Below are 17634 nucleotides of genomic sequence, written 5' to 3'. Positions count from 1 at the left end.
GAAAAAGAGGAAGAAAAAAAAAAAAAAGAGCTTCGGGCCCTGCGACGCAGCTCTATAAAAGCCAATCTCAGCCTTATTAAACTGGCTTTCGAGCAGTAGTGAGATAACTATGACAATAAATTCAGTGGATCACATCCAGCGTAGACTAAATGCAATAAATACGACAAAATATACAGCTTTTCATACCCAGCGTAGAATGTGATATCAGAATACTGGGTGAAGTAATGAACTATTCACTGGAAGGGAAGGCTGTAGAGATCGCTTGGATTTAAAGGGAGAGTGACTTTATTTTGTTACTATATTTATCAAGCAACACACAACGCATGTTATGCATAGTACTTAGGAAAAATATAGATCTCAACTTAAATGTGAGACTCCTAATTTTGTGCGTGTGTGTGTGGCGGGTGTTCCCTATACTCCTTTCACTGAGTTGCCAAATTCAATTTACATAAATTTAACACCCCTACAAAAACATAACCGTCCCCTCTCCTTCCCCCATAGAAACACAAACAAGGTTAATCTACAAATGGGGAATAGTAGAGGAATTTTGTGGAATTTCAGTTTTTTAGCTCTATTTTTCATTTCCATCGGTTTTAGACTAAAACTTAGTTCCACCGGGCGATATGGCGTCAAGTCATGGTTTTAATAAATAGCACTATGGCGGAAACGCAACAGGGAATTGCAAAAATGGGGGAAAAAAAATTGGGGGAAAAAAAGTGCTCTCTATTTCCAGCTATTCTGTCCTGAACCCTGTAACTCGCCAATCGCGGCAATGACTTTGCCCTCCGCAGACATCAACAAGAAATGGCGCCATCACTATCTGCAAAGTTTGTGACCTGTACCCCCACTAGGAGCTTACTACCTGTATATTTATGAGTAATAATAACCGACTTTGTAATCCCGAAGCCGGAGAGACGCTCTTGTTTTTCATTTTTTGTTGGAGACATACAATTCCGGAATACATACATTGTTTGAGAGAATTCCGGAGCTTTGTCATTCACATTGGCGATTCGTATCCGCACTGTAGCTGTCCCAGTCTTTGGTTCCTCTCCTTGGTCTATTGCCAGGATTACAAATTCATACAGATGGTTGGGCCTCTCGTAATCTAACTCCCTTGCTGGGCTAATGGTACCCTGTTCGGAGATGCTGAAGTCAGGGCTCAGAGTGTAATAGGAAACCTCTCCGTTCAAACCGGAATCACAGTCAGTGGCCATCACTGGGTAGAAAGCACAAAGAATGACACAATGCAAACAGAAGGATAATTAAGCATGCACGACCATACCATACCATTACGGATAAATACAGCTGGCAGCTGAAGGCAGACATATATTATTTTAAGATAATTTTACATTTTTTTGCAGCTCACAGCTATAATTGTGTCCCCATGCATTCTGGTGCTTGCTGGACATTTCCAACCCTGTGATTTACGAATAGGATGGAGAGACGGGCAATTTTTGAAATTTCAAGTGAAAGTGCCACTTTGTCCAAAATACTTTGAAATGGGTTTCCTTATTAGCTAAATGCTGCTACACCAGTCTTAATAAATTGCATTATTATTATTATTAAATACTGGGTTTTTAGCACTGTACTGTTCAAATTCCCAGTCCATATTTTTTTCCCATAGAAATTAAACATGATACGGACAGTAGTACCTGTTAGATAATAATATCTTGAATGGCCAGCAGAATGTTTACAAGGACAGAAAGGAAGCTCCTACAGGTGTAGAACATGTTCCCGGGGTATTTATTGAGGTTTTTGGCAAACGTTTAGGCCATATCTTGGGTGTGGGAGGCCACGTGTATAGAGATGCCCGCACACCATACATTTAATTTAGTCAGACACTCTCACACAGCTAATTGTCTACATTCTCACAATCATTTGATATGGAGCCCAGCAGAAGGTATATCTGCATGTTAAATTGTAGCAGCAGTACAATACACCAGTAAGAGTATTGCCTTTTATCTAAGATGGACAGCAAATATTAAAATCTGCATTGCTGCTTGTATTGCATACATGACAATATCTTTGTATTGGTAATTTCACAAATCTAAAATCCCATATCGATGTACAGGTATATAAAGTATTTACTGTGTTTTCTTACTGCTATAAGAAAATGTACAGGTACAAGGGCATTTTGTCTTTTCGTGGGCCAGTGAAGGGATCACCTACTTAGTGCATGCACTTCATGGGAGCCAAGAGACCTACTGGTCTTCAACTTCTTCAGATACAGACCTTGCATATCCCTCTTGTGAGTTCTGGTACTGTTACTGATATTATTGGAGCTTTGCTATGGAAACACGCAACAATGCTCTGACACTATCAGAGAGCAGGTCCTCACAACAAGAATATAAAAAGTCTGCTCCCAGTGAAGGTGCAGACGAGAAGAGCTCACAACTGGACCACCATGGATCTCATACGGTCTGGTACAGGAGGAGGTCCATGGTTCATGATGCATTTTGGTCCAAAAATGTATTTCCAATGCACTCTCAAGCAGTTGAAGATGTCAGTAGCACACTTCTGCATCATGCAGGGAATGTTGCCATAACAACCCAGAACGTAAAGAAACATTGAAGCTAATCCAACTTCACGGAAGCGAATGGAAAAATTCCAGTAAATAAGTGTTGTGTAACTTTTCGATAAATATGGCAAGTGTGAATGGACTATCCCAGCAATGACTAATAAAACCAAAAATGTGGATGGAAAGCTTTGCGGAGGGTCATAACATTTGTAGACAAGTACCTTGTAAAAGAGAGGCTGACACAGGTACGGTCTCCGGGACATTATCTTTGCTGTAGATTGTCTGTTGGAACTCTGGGGTGCAGTCATTGACATCTGTGATTTCAACCACCACCTGCAAAATATGAACGAAATCTCACAAAAAAAAGACACGAAAAACCACAACGAACTAACAACCTGCAAATACAATGTGCGTCATGGGAACCCCAATGTTTGCTTTAGAGAAAGAGAATAAAAATCCATCTATGCATTGTAGAAAAAGAATTTCTAGTTAATGTACAGAGAAAAAAAATCAATCCCTGTCAATTCTCTGCATCGTGCTCAGTGCCAACTGCAAGCTCTCTACGGTGATAATGCAGTGGCAGGGACTACAAGTGGTTCTCCTGCTCTGTCACAGCAACTACATTTCCAACCATGCTCAAACAGACCACAGGCAACCTAAATGTTTATGAACTACATTTCCCATGATGCTCAGCCAGTAAAGTTTGGCTCCATAACAGACGTCGTGTCTGGACTATTACAATAATGAATGCTTTAAAAAGCATTATATATAGTATATATCTTTTTATATCATCTTTTTCACTAACATACTGCTCAATATTCTCACACATTTGGTGAATTTTTTAAACCTTGCCCCCATACACAACAATTCTGATAAAATTACTCAACACTTCTAGAGGGGGCATTTTGTGTCTAGAACAGTGGATCTTGACCTTGTCCGACAGAGACTGGAATTGCACACATAGCATTATCTTGGTGACATATACTTTATGCCTAGAAGTAGGTTTGGTGATCTATTTATTTAAATATATAGAAAAACAAAACTTCTGCAGAATGGATGTTTTTCCAACATCAGATCTAATTTGCAACGAGGAAGACGAGGTTGATATAGTACATCAGTTATTATGGGTAGTTGCCTAGAGCCTTACCAATATGGGTCCTGAAATAGAGGTGGAGAACATATCCCCATTTATATGCATGTACGCTGTGCTCACTCACCTCTGTAATACTCTCCAGCTGCTCCAAGGTTTCTGTAGCCGCAACAACCAAGACGAACCGATGCGGATCACTCTCAAAATCCACAGTTTGGGTTAGTGCCACCTCCCCAGTGAGCGGATCAATATGGAATAAACCGTGGGGATTTGCAGACAAACTGTACGTCAAGGTCTTGTTTTGATGTGACAGAGCAGATGCAGTCACCAACCTAGACCGTGGAGAAAAGGTTATTCAGAACTCAGTAGGCAACTGCTTATAGACACCTCTCTGTTAGAAGGAACCTACCCTGACTACAAATGTGGATCTTCTAATTTTAACTAAGATTTTGATGTTGTTTTATCATTGGGTAAGGTTTTTTTTAAAATTTTATTAATTTGTTATTATTATTTGCAGGACAGAGTGAGACATGTACTTCGAGGCCTGATACTTGTATCCTCCAATCCACAAGCAAGCAAAAGAGAACATAGGCAATTCAGAATCCAGCCTACAGGTACCTGGCATGTAAATTCCTCTTGGATTGTCCTGAGATACAGACAAACATCCTAAGCTTTGCATCCCATCACTGGCAGTTAATAGTCCCATCCTCATTGAAAAACTATTTTCTCATAAACTAAATGGTTATTTCTTTGAGAGAGCAGCCTGTTCATGGAATATACCTGTGTTTTGGTCTTTGTCACATGAACAAACTGGGAAATACAGGGAGTGCAGAATTATTAGGCAAATTAGTATTTTGACCACATCATCCTCTTTATGCATGTTGTCTTACTCCAAGCTGTATAGGCTTGAAAGCCTACTACCAATTAAGCATATTAGGTGATGTGCATCTCTGTAATGAGAAGGGGTGTGGTCTAATGACATCAACACCCTATATCAGGTGTGCATAATTATTAGGCAACTTCCTTTCCTTTGGCAAAATCGGTCAAAAGAAGGACTTGACAGGCTCAGAAAAGTAAAAAATAGTGAGATATCTTGCAGAGGGATGCAGCACTCTTAAAATTGCAAAGCTTCTGAAGCGTGATCATCGAACAATCAAGCGTTTCATTCAAAATAGTCAACAGGGTCGCAAGAAGCGTGTGGAGAAACCAAGGCGCAAAATAACTGCCCATGAACTGAGAAAAGTCAAGCGTGCAGCTGCCAAGATGCCACTTGCCACCAGTTTGGCCATATTTCAGAGCTGCAACATCACTGGAGTGCCCAAAAGCACAAGGTGTGCAATACTCAGAGACATGGCCAAGGTAAGAAAGGCTGAAAGACGACCACCACTGAACAAGACACACAAGCTGAAACGTCAAGACTGGGCCAAGAAATATCTCCAGACTGATTTTTCAGGTTTCCAGGTTTTATGGACTGATGAAATGAGAGTGAGTCTTGATGGGCCAGATGGATGGGCCCGTGGCTGGATTGGTAAAGGGCAGAGAGCTCCAGTCCGACTCAGACGCCAGCAAGGTGGAGGTGGAGTACTGGTTTGGGCTGGTATCATCAAAGATGAGCTTGTGGGGCCTTTTCGGGTTGAGGATGGAGTCAAGCTCAACTCCCAGTCCTACTGCCAGTTTCTGGAAGACACCTTCTTCAAGCAGTGGTACAGGAAGAAGTCTGCATCCTTCAAGAAAAAACATGATTTTCATGCAGGACAATGCTCCATCACACGCGTCCAAGTACTCCACAGCGTGGCTGGCAAGAAAGGGTATAAAAGAAGAAAATCTAATGACATGGCCTCCTAGTTCACCTGATCTGAACCCCATTGAGAACCTGTGGTCCATCATCAAATGTGAGATTTACAAGGAGGGAAAACAGTACACCTCTCTGAACAGTGTCTGGGAGGCTGTGGTTGCTGCTGCACGCAATGTTGATGGTGAACAGATCAAAACACTGACAGAATCCATGGATGGCAGGCTTTTGAGTGTCCTTGCAAAGAAAGGTGGCTATATTGGTCACTGATTTGTTTTTGAATGTCAGAAATGTATATTTGTGAATGTTGAGATGTTATATTGGTTTCACTGGTAAAAATAAATAATTGAAATGGGTATATATTTGTTTTTTGTTAAGTTGCCTAATAATTATGCACAGTAATAGTCACCTGCACACACAGATATCCCCCTAAAATAGCTATAACTAAAAACAAACTAAAAACTACTTCCAAAAATATTCAGCTTTGATATTAATGAGTTTTTTGGGTTAATTGAGAACATGGTTGTTGTTCAATAATAAAATGAATCCTCAAAAATACAACTTGCCTAATAATTCTGCACTCCCTGTAGATATATTAGCAGAAAGTAGAATAACATTTCTATCCTATCGTATTTCCAACAGGCTGTACATTTTCATATCTTTTTGAAAGAGAATTAATGATCCAGGTTAGATCAGAGGTTCTTAAAATCCATGAGAATACCTAGTAGACTGGTTGGAAAAATATTAAGTAAAGAAAAAAAAAACAATATTATTAAAGAAACATAATGGATATAAACCAGCTTGTAGAAAAAAAAAAAGAAGGTAATTCTAGTCTACAACACACAAATGCTACACCAGCCGACGAAAATCCAAAATAAGTAACGCAGTGAGGACTTACGTAAGCCCAGGTGGGGTCGTTTCTGGCACGTGTACAATGTATGAAACTTGTTTAAACTGGGGAGGTCTGGGACCTGTGAACACAGACACTGTGACTGGGGTACTCCTCATTCCAAATTTATCAGCAGCCTGCACAGTAAGTGTATACTCGTGGTCTTCCACCAGAGTCCCTCCAGTAGTTTGTATCCAACCAGTGTTCTGGTCAACAGAAAATCTACCTTCTCCACCTGCAATGTCCAAACAAACACAGCTTTATTGGAAAATATGGATGATTTGTCATTAAAGAAAACTGGGGCAATGTTCTAAAAGCAGAACTATATATGGGAACATTCTATTTGTTTCCATGGTGATAGCTCAACATTCATCACTTTACTCCAGAAATGTTTTTAACACATTACGCCCATTATACCCCTTGGTGAGAAAGGTTAGGAGTTTGCGATTATAAGAAAGTGCTTCAATAGTAACAGAAACAGACATATTAATAAAACACAGGGATTAGGCACGTCCCCTACCGCACTGTCCCAAATAGCAAGCTATGAATACTTTTTAATTGATTCAAAAAATTATTTTAAAGAGGATTCAGGAATTCCACAAGAACAAACATGCCAAACTCTATGTCCTACAGAGTTTAAATGTAAAAACAAAAATAGTACATTTTAGAGCTTCTTCAAGAGCATTTCGAAAATTGTCCGTGTTCTTAATGACTAAAGTCCAAAACTAATTGTTCACTTTGGACAAAATGGTAAAAACCTCTACTTTGGATCTCCGGAGAAAATCACCATCTCTATAAGCTTTATCTCATGGGAGACATTTACAGGTATCTGATCAGTCTACAGCCTATTTGTGTTGGTAATCATTTTCTTGGCCTAGTGAAGTTATGTTTTATAAACACCATTTTTCTTTTACCTTGAAGCAGAAAATACTCGATTTCTCCATTTATTCCTTCATCTTTATCAATAGCATGTAGTCTGTACACACGCGTCCTGGGTGGGGATGACGGTAACACCACCGCTAAGAAGGGAGATGGTTCCATTGTCCATTCGGGATGTTCATCATTAACATCCATTATCGTTAGTGCCAGGTGGATAATGTACGAACCTTTCCCTGGTAGAACGAAGACGGAAAAAATACAATTTAGCAACGATGAAAAAATGGGACTAATATTCAGTCAAGCAATAGATTCTACAAATGTGGGGCTCACGCGGACTGAGGTGAAGATCTACAGATTCCAGGCTTCTTGGGGTCAATATTTTATAAAAGCCTCTGTGTGTTCTTCATTAATTTGAGGATATTGCCTGCACTCATTGGGACAGCTCAATTCAAAACTCCCTTGACATCTTAATGGTGAAGAGAGTTCTAAAATCAGATTTTGGAGAATAATTGCCCAATGTTCTGGGATGTTTGTGTCACAATATGGTTGACATGGTAGAAACTCTACATTTGTACTTTTTGCTATCCACAATGGAAACATAAATAGGAATTATTTAACCAAAAATACTAGACACACATATTTTTAATTTTTAATTTTTTTTTATAATTAATCTGGGGGATGGATTCACCCATCTCAATCCATATTGTTCATTTTGTGAACAGACCCTGTCTCCTTTCTACTTATTCCACTCCTGTAAAGCCTTTTGGCATTTTTAGCTAATGTGAGGAATTAGCTGTATTGGGTAAAACGTTTTGTTTAAATTGTGATCAGGCAATCACAGCCATAGGCGTGCGCAGCCTATTGCATTAGGGTGTGCACCCTAAAGTACAAGCACACGCGGCGTATATATATGCAGGGGCGGACTGACCGGTCGGGCACTTCGGACATGGTCCGAGGGCCCGGCCGGGAGGGGGGCCCGCCATCAGGGGGCCCGGCCGCCCCTTTAAATGCTGCAGCCGCCTGAGCGCTCTCGTAAGAGCGCTCAGGCGGCTGCAGCTTCTCACCTCCCCTCCCCGTAGCGTGGCCGAACTGCTCTGCGTCCGCGGTGCTGGCCGGAGTGATAGGAAGGTGCACACACACTGAGTGTGCACCTTCCTGTCAGTCCGGCCGGGTACAGGAAACAGAAACTCCGGAACAGGAGTTTCTGTTTCCTGTACCCGGCCGGACTGACAGGAAGGTGCACACTCAGTGTGTGTGCACCTTCCTATCACTCCGGCCGGCACCGCGGACGCAGAGCAGCTCGGCCACGCTACGGGGAGGGGGTAAAAAGAGAGAGGGGGGGGTTAAAAGAGAGAGGGGGGGTTAAAAGAGGGAGGGGGGTTAAAAGAGAGAGGGAGGGGGGGGGTTAAAAGAGAGAGGGAGGGGGGGTTAAAAGGGAGAGGGGGTAAAAAGAGAGAGGGGAGTAGGGGGGTAAAAAGAGAGAGGGAGGGGGTAAGAAGAGAGAGGGAGGGGGGTAAGAAGAGAGAGGGAGGGGGGTAAGAAGAGAGAGGGAGGGGGTAAGAAGAGAGAGGGAGGGGTAAGAGGAGGGAGGGGGGTAAGAAGAGAGGGGGGTAAGAAGAGAGAGAGGGGGTAAGAAGGGAGGGGGAGTAAGAAGGGGGTAAGAAGAGGGGGAGGGGGGAGTAAGAAGAGGGGGAGGGGAGAGTAAGAAGAGGGGGGAGGGGGGTAAGAAGAGGGGAGAGTAAGAAGAGAGGGGGGGAGTAAAGGGGGTAAGAAGAGGGGAGGGGGAGTAAAAAGAGGAAGGGGGAGTAAGAAGAGGGGGAGGGGGGTAAGAAGAGGGGGGAGGGGGTAAGAAGAGGTGGGAATAAGAAGAGGGGGAGGGGGGAGTAAGAAGAGGGGGAGAGTAAGAAGGGGGAGTAAGGAGAGGGGGAGGGGAGAGTAAAAAGGGGGGTAAGAAGAGAGTGGGAGTAAGAAGAGGGGGAGGGGGGAGTAAGAGGAGGGCAATTGCCCCCTCCCCTGTCCGCAGGCACCGTGCGGGCAGCCGGCAGGGGAGGGAGGAAGAGAGGACCCGGGAGCTCAGCCTGCAGCTCCTCTGGGTCCTTCTTGCGCGAGCACAGATCGTTGCCGCGGTTACCACGGCAACGTTACGGCTCTTGCGAGAGTAAACTCTAGCCCTGGAGCTACGGGCTAGAGTTCACTCTCAACACTGTGACCACCAGGGATTCCTGGTGGTCGCAGTGGTGAGAGTGAACTTTAGCCCCATAAACACACTGCCCCCACACACCATACACATTCACACACTGCCCCCCATACACACACACTGCCCCCACACACACCATACACATTTACACACATTGCCACACACACACATACACTGCCCACCCATACACACACAGCCCCCCATACTAACATTGCCACACACATACACAGCCCCCTCGTACACACATTGCCCCACACACCCTGCACATTCACACACTACACCCCCTCACACACACTGAACCTTTCACACACACTGCACCCCTTACACATTGCACCACTGCTCCTATACCCTACTACAGCCTCATATCCCAGCAGACCCCAGGTAAGTTGTCAAACTGTTCTTAAACGGTTTGACTACTTACTCTGGGAGGGGGGCCCGGCCCCCCTGGCACCATAACGACTACACAGAGTAGTAGTGGTTATTGTGCATGGATTATTTCTTTGAATAATCTACGAGTGCCCCAGTAGCCAGCAAGCCAGCCAACCCACAGGCCAGCCAGCCCACAGGCTGGCCAGTAGACAGCCAGCCAGCCTACAGGCCACCAGTTAGGCTTAAAGCCAGCAAACCCACAGCCTGCCAACCGCAGCCAGCAAGCCACAGCCTGCCAGCCAGCAAGCCACAGCCAGCAAGCCACAGCCTGCCAGCCGCAGCCAGCAAGCCCACAGCCTGCCAGCCGCAGCCAGCAAGCCCACAGCCTGCCGGTAGTAGCCAGCAAGCCCACAGCCTGCCAGCAAGCCCACAGCCTGCCAGCCGCAGCCAGTAAGCCCACAGCCTTCCAGCAAGCCCACAGCCTGCCAGCCGCAGCCAGCAAGCCCACAGCCTGCCGGCAGTAGCCAGCAAGCCCACAGCCTGCCAGCAAGCCCACAGCCTGCCAGCCGCAGCCAGTAAGCCCACAGCCTTCCAGCAAGCCCACAGACTGCCAGCCAGCAACAGTAATTAAGGTAAGAGGAGCCAACTTGGCCTAGGTATCAGCTATGTTGTGTTGCTATATTGTGAATAGGAACCAGAGTGTTGGAGAGACCCCCCTCCAGGCCCCATTAGACCCCATTGTAGTCTCTAATGGGACCTGGAGGAAATTCTTTCTAACACACTCTCTAAAGGACACTGAGATAGCCTCTGCTAGAATGCTCCCCCCCCTCCATGGCCCATTAGCCCTCAATTGTAGTCTCTACTGGGGCCTGGAGGCGACTGTTTCCAGCAGGGACACTGAGATGGCCTCTGTTAGAAAGACCCCCTTCCAAGCCTATTAGACTCCATTGTAGTCTCTAATAGGGCCTGGAGGGGATTCTTTCTAACACACTCTCTAAAGGACACTGAGATAGCCTCTGCTAGAAAGACCCCCCTCCATGGCCCATTAGCCCTCAATTGTAGTCTCTACTGGGGCCTGGAGGCGACTGTTTCCAGCAGGGACACTGAGATGGCCTCTGCTAGAAAGACCCCCCTCCATGGCCCATTAGCCCTCAATTGTAGTCTCTACTGGGGCCTTGAAGGGATTATTGCACTTTTGTTCCTTGTGTCTAAAGATTGTGTAGGGTGTGGCTGGAGGCGGTGCATGGAGGCGGGACATGGGTGGCACTTGCTGCGGAGTATGGGTGGGGCCTGTAAGGGGGCCCTTGATTTATTTTGCCCGGGGGCCCTGAGGGTTCTCAGTCCGCCCCTGTATATATGTATGTATGTATGTATGTATGTATGTGTATGTGTATGTATATGTGTATGTATATGTGTATGTGTATATATATGTGTGTGTATGTGTGTATATATATATATGTGTGTGTATATGTGTGTGTATGTGTGTTAATGTGTGTATATGTGTGTGTATATGTGTGTGTATATGTATATGTGTGTGTATGTGTGTGTGTATATATATATGTGTGTGTATATATATGTGTGTATATATGTGTGTGTATATATGTGTGTGTATATGTGTGTATATATGTATATATGTGTATATGTGTATATGTATATATGTATATACACATATATATACACACACACACACAAAGCTGTGTGTGTGCTGTGTGAGGGTGCTGTTACTGTGATGTGTGTGTGAGGGTGCTGGTAGTGTACTATGTGGGTGAGGGTGTTTGTGAGGGTGCTGTTTGTGTGTGAGAGTACTGGTAGTGTGCTGTGTGTGTGTTTGTTAGGGTCCTGTTTGTGTTTGTGAGGGTACTGTTAGTGTGCTGTGTGAGTGTGAGGGTGCTGTTTGTGTAATGTGTGTGAGGGTGCTGTGTGTTTGTGAGGGTGCTGTGTGTGTGGGTGCTGTATGTGTGTTGGTGCTGTGTATGTGTGTGGGTGATGTGTATGTGTGTGGGTGCTGTATGTGTGTGGGTGCTGTATGTGTGTGGGTGCTGTATGTGTGTGGGTGCTGTGTATGTCTGTGGGTGCTGTATGTGTGTAGGTGCTGTGTATGTCTGTGGGTGCTGAATGTGTGTTGGTGCTGTGTATGTGTGTGGGTGCTGTGTATGTGTGTGGGTGCTGTGTATGTGTGTGGGTGCTGTATGTGTGTAGGTGCTGTATGTGTGTAGGTGGTGTATGTGTGTAGGTGGTGTATGTGTATGTGTGTAGGTGCTGTGTATGTGTGTGGGTGCTGTGTATGTGTGTGGGTGCTGTGTATGTCTGTGGGTGCTGTGTATGTCTGTGGGTGCTGTGTATGTGTGGGTGCTGTGTATGTGTGTGTGCTGTGTATGTGTGTGTGTGCTGTGTATGTGTGTGGGTGCTGTGTATGTGTGTGGGTGCTGTGTATGTGTGTGGGTGCTGTGTATGTGTGTTAGTGCTGTGTATGTTTGTGGGTGCTGTGTATGTTTGTGGGTGCTGTGTATGTCTGTGGGTGCTGTGTATGTGTGTGTGTGTGCTGTGTATGTCTGTGGGTGCTGTGTATGTGTGTGTGTGCTGTGTATGTGTGTTGGTGCTGTGTATGTGTGTTGGTGCTGTGTATGTCTGTGGGTGCTGTGTATGTCTGTGGGTGCTGTGTATGTCTGTAGGTGCTGTGTATGTCTGTGGGTGCTGTGTATGTCTGTGGGTGCTGTGTATGTCTGTGGGTGCTGTGTATGTGTGTGGGTGATTGTGGGGGGTGGAGGTGGGGGTACATTACGTAATATCCCCCCTCCCTTCTTACTTTATGTAGGGAGGGGGGATATTTCCTTGCTGCCTTCCCTGGTGGTCCAGTGGAGGTGGGCTCAGATCGGTTATCCCCCCTCCCGTCTTACTTTATGTAGGGAGAGGGGATCTTTCCTTGCTGTCTTCCCTGGTGGTCCAGTGGAGGTGGGGGCAGATCAGTTATCCCCCCTCCCTTCTTACCTTATGCCTGGGAGGGGGGGGTCCTGCTGCTGCCATCCTTCCCTGGTGGCCCAGTGGAGGTGGGGGCAGATCAGTTATCCCCCCTCCCTTCTTACATTATGCCTGGGAGGGGGGATCCTGCTGCTGCCATCCATCCCTGGTGGTCCAGTGGAGAGTGAACTCTAGCCCCGCAGGGCTAGAGTTCACTCACGCGAGATCTGAGCGTTGCCGCGGCAATGCTCAGATCTCGCGAGAGGAACCGGCGGAGCTGCTGGCAATAGCTCCCCGGGTCCTCTCCTGCCTCCCTCCATGCCTGTGAGCCGGTGAGGGGAGGCTGAGAGCAGAGCCGGCACTCGGATAGCGCCGGCTCTGCATGAGCCGGCAGGGGAGATCCTGAGATCTCCCCTGCCGTTCTCAATACATAGGCGTGCCGCGGGGATTAGGGTGTGCCCAGGCACACCCGGCACACCCCGTGCGCACGCCTATGATCACAGCTCTGAATACCCTAACCTGGTTCAGCTTGTAGTGAAGTTTATCTGTTCTGGACCTTTGAGCGAGTACTTTACAGTGATCAAATTTAAAGGGATACTATAGACACCAAGACCACTTCACCTCATTGAAGTGTCTCTGGTGCAGTCCTCTTAGCCCTACAATATAAAACATTGCAGGTTTAGAGAAATACTGCCTCTAGTGGCTGTCTACCAGACAGACAGAGGCACTTCTTGGCCTTTTACAGAAATTGACTCAGTGAAATGATGCTGGACGTCCTCACTTTTTGCATGGGGACATTTAGCATCTTCTACAGTCCATAGGCACGCTTTGATTCAATCCTTGCCTATGGGAAGACCTAATGTGTGCAGTACTCATTGTGCATGCGCTTACAGTCTTCCAATCAGCTGACGTTGATGGAGGAAGAGCCCAACCCAGCTCCGAGGGACATCGATGCTGGAAAGAGGTTTTTAACCCTTTACATAGACGAGGGAAAGGACAGAGGGACTCTTTACTGTTAGGAATAGAACTTTTTAATGTAACAATACTCAGACACTTACAATGCATAATATTAACATTAAACATTCTCTTTACAAATGTCAACTTCAAAATGTTTAAACATCTGAACAACTATGCTGGAATAACCCTAAATTCATATGAGGGCAAACTTTGCTTGGCTGATAATATTGGGAGTTAGAGTGCAACACATCTTGGATTCATGTGACCCCAAAAGGAAAGTAGATCGTCCCTAACCCTAGAAATTATATTAAAAATAATATCAAGTATCGGTTACTGGATGACGTCCCTTGCTGCCCTCAGTACGCTTATGAACATACAAGCGATTATGAAGATCTCTGTATGAATGTTCTGCTCTTACGAACGTGGCGTCATCACCGCATTTTCATACACAGCACGGATGCCAATGTTTGAATGGAAATTATCAAAAGAACTTACATTTAGCAACTTTTTAATGAATATAAAAAAGCATTATCATTTGCCAGATGGGTTTAAAATCTGCGATTCTTCCCTATTGGCATATAAAGTGTTAATGCAATTACTTTATTGGTTTGTACATGTTCTTTAACTCCAACCCTGAGCTTAAAAACAAAGAGAGCCGTAGAAACAGCAGAGGCAGAAACATGCAGATGAGCTTTTAAAGAAAGCCTCATGCCTAAATCTTTAATAAGTCTATTTGGTGCCTAGGCTCGCCAAATGATTTGTGACGGAACCTGAGGCTATTGTTATTGTTCAGAACAACAGACAAGTTGCATCAGCGCAGCCAAAGTGCGCAAGCGGCAAAAAGGCTAAAAGCGCGGATGGTATAATGGTGTTGGACTGTGAAGCAGCCTTACGGCTATGGCTCAAACTCCACTGGATTTGTTTGCATAAATTTAGAAATCAAGATTGCTTCTAGTTAAGATGAAGTAGCCTATTCATCTATCGTTTTCTCAACTAGCCATATCTACACAAATATCTGAAGCAGCAGATCACGTTGTGCGTAATCAGAGGGACTGGGGAACTCTGATAAGGGATAAACAACATTCTGTATCACAGGCTGCTCCAAGGAAACATTGTAAAGAATAATTGCATTAAAATAAAGCTTGTATTAGAATAAATTAAACGTTAACTTAAAAAAAAATTAAAAAAATTCTAGAAGATTATTTTGTCAAGCAGGGCATGCATGAAAATGTATTTGTAGAATTTACGGTGGTTTTTGAGGTTTGTGAAATATTCTAAAATATTCCAAATTGTTTGTTTCCCATCTAACTGGGTGAAGCAGGTGTGACATTCTCGACATTCCGTTTTATCTTACATTACAATATAGGTTGGATAACAGACACTGGTCCACCAAACTCAATATTTTGCACCATATATCTCTTGTTGATCCAAAACAAGGCAAACTTATTAAATACAACTTTCTTTCTAAAAATAAAGTTGCAATCACACTACAAAAAGCTGCCAATATGCTGAATGTTAGATATTAGCTTTGATTTTCTACCTTGCCAAAAATTTTTTATATATTTTTTATTTTATTATGATTTATAAAGCACAAGTCTCAAATTATATTTTCTTGTCTAATGTACGGTCCTCAATCAATCTCAGACTCCTGAAGATGCGGAAAGAAGTGAGAAATTTGTAGAAAAAAGTTGCTACCCTGCCTATTGTTTCGAAGTGATAGAGGTGTGGGGGGACAACAAAACAAAAAAACAAACAAACAAACAAAAAAAAATAAACCAGTCCGGGTTTTGTCTAGATCTCTGTTTTAATATAACTGGTTAGTTCCCATCTACACAAACTGTTGAGAAAGACGGACTATATTAAAATATATTAAAACAAATATATCCTATATAAAAAAATAAATAAATATCAAATAAAAATATTACAAAATCACAGAGATCGCTCGATTATTTTGTCTACATATGCACCTTTATTGTTTCTATTTTGAACCATTACTGGTTTTTTTTTGGTTGAACTTTTGTGTAATGATCTGGATTTTAGCTATTAGAAGTATCTCCATTGTATTTCGCGTTTAGAGACGCATCCCGTGTACCATTGGCATAGGGGATTTCAGGTCACTTACCCCCTCCCCCCCTCGTACCAACAGACTTAACACTAGGTCACATAACAACCAGCACAGTGGGTAATGGCCTCTTTCAGAATAGATTTTGGTGTACGCACCACATACTCATATGTGATATTAAGAGGCACATTGCCTTTGCTACCGCTAAGCAACTCACATATTATTATTATATTATTTATATAGCGCCGACAAATTCCGCAGCGCTTTACAATGGGTGGATGAACAGACATGTAGTTGTAACCAGACAAGTTGGACACACAGTAACAGAGGGGTTGAGGGCCCTGCTCAATGAGCTTACATGCTAGAGGGAGTGGGGTAAAGTGACACAAATACCACAAGGTAGTATTAGACTAATGACAGTTGCAAGAGAAGAATCAGTCGGGAGCTATTAACAGTTTAATTGATACGCTTTTATGAAGAAGTGGGTTTTTAAGGATTTTTTGAAGGAGTGGAGACTGGGTGAGCATCTAACGGAGGAGGGAAGTGAGTTCCACAGGAACGGTGCAGCCCTCGAGAAGTCTTGAAGGCGAGCATCAGAGGTGGGTGTACGGACAGAAGATAGACGTAAGTCTGCAGCAGATCGTAAGGGCCTAGATGGGATATACTTGTACATATATACGGACGATATCCCATGCAAGGGTGGTGGAAGGCTTAGTTCTAGCTTGTTATGCCAACTACTGCTTTTAATAGTGTCTTGCTAGTTTATTAACCTAATCACCTTAGACATATATGCCTAGCCTGAGTCTACTACTAAAATATAAAATGAGTGCTGTCATTTTGCAATGTCACACGTCTGTTCTACTATTACGGTTGTTGTGCTTGCGATGGCTGTTGGGGCATTGAAGGCTTGTATGTTCCTCTTTATACACTGCACAAATAAAGAATTTAAAATATATATATATTATTAAAATCAATTTATAAAGGAAATTTGGGAGGACATTTTATGCTAATAAAATAGGTCTCACTGTGTAAATAATAGTTGATTCTCTACCATTATAGTTAACCAATCACTCTCAGATCTCCTCTACATTATATATCTGTCTACAAATGGACTTTTTTGTGTCCTCTAGATGTGCAGTTACAAAATGTTCTATCATTTACCTACAAGAGTGCAGGTATTCGTATTGCATAGAATAGATTCATACCAAGCCGAAATGTATTACAAATACGGTCTGGATTAAAACACCCGTTTACAATTTATTTGTTTCTCCATGATCGTGCAATGAAAGGGTTACTCCAAGCACCATAACCACTTCAGTGATTTTATGTGGTTATGGTGCATGGCGTTGAATACAAGGAGTGGCAGAAATTTGCTGCGAAAGGTGTAACTCCACTTTCAGCAGTGTCATTAGACAGCCAGTCCCAGAACAAGATTTAGAAGATGCCAACGTTAATTCTGTGCATAAAAGGCATTCGTTATGAGTACACATAGCAGGACGATGTCAACATAGCCCCCTTAAAGTGTTGCCCTAAGTCTTCCCTCAGCCCACCCTCTTCATTCAGTGAGGGGTGAGTGACATCATCGCAGGTGTGTTTTTATCAGCATGGGTTACTCCAAGCAAACACTGTCTTTGGTATGAGTAACCCTTTAATGCTTTTAGTAGAAGAAGGGTTAATTTTTCATTTTTTTAAAATTAATACATTGCTTTTGTCTATTGCCCCAAAAAGGGTTAAATTGATGCATTTCATAGATCCTCATGGGAACGTGACAAGTCTTATCAATGCCCAGTCTGAATCTGATCAATATGAATATTTGGACGGGATGACTTCGGATCGCTGTTTGAAAATGACAGAAGACGATTCGTAGCTGAAATGTGAAGTGACAGCATTGAATACAAAGTATACTGGATAAGACATTTCTGT

General features: G+C 43.7%; 1 protein-coding gene across 1 annotated transcript in view; it reads right to left on the bottom strand.

Moving 5' to 3' along the window:
* Positions 1–17634, bottom strand: part of LOC134579250 (neural-cadherin-like) — a 94780-nt gene that overhangs the window by 56245 nt on the left and 20901 nt on the right. The window contains exons 2-6 of the mRNA XM_063438468.1: positions 7204–7401; positions 6299–6524; positions 3736–3940; positions 2740–2851; positions 967–1216 (exon numbers count right to left, since the gene is read on the bottom strand). Coding sequence (XP_063294538.1) covers positions 967–1216; positions 2740–2851; positions 3736–3940; positions 6299–6524; positions 7204–7401 — 991 coding nt within the window. The remainder of the gene's footprint in view (positions 1–966; positions 1217–2739; positions 2852–3735; positions 3941–6298; positions 6525–7203; positions 7402–17634) is intronic.

Source organism: Pelobates fuscus, chromosome 12 (assembly GCF_036172605.1).
Source record: "Pelobates fuscus isolate aPelFus1 chromosome 12, aPelFus1.pri, whole genome shotgun sequence".
Taxonomy (NCBI): domain Eukaryota; kingdom Metazoa; phylum Chordata; class Amphibia; order Anura; family Pelobatidae; genus Pelobates; species Pelobates fuscus.
Note: the sequence above shows the minus strand (reverse complement) of the source record. Positions and strands in the feature narration are given on the sequence as shown.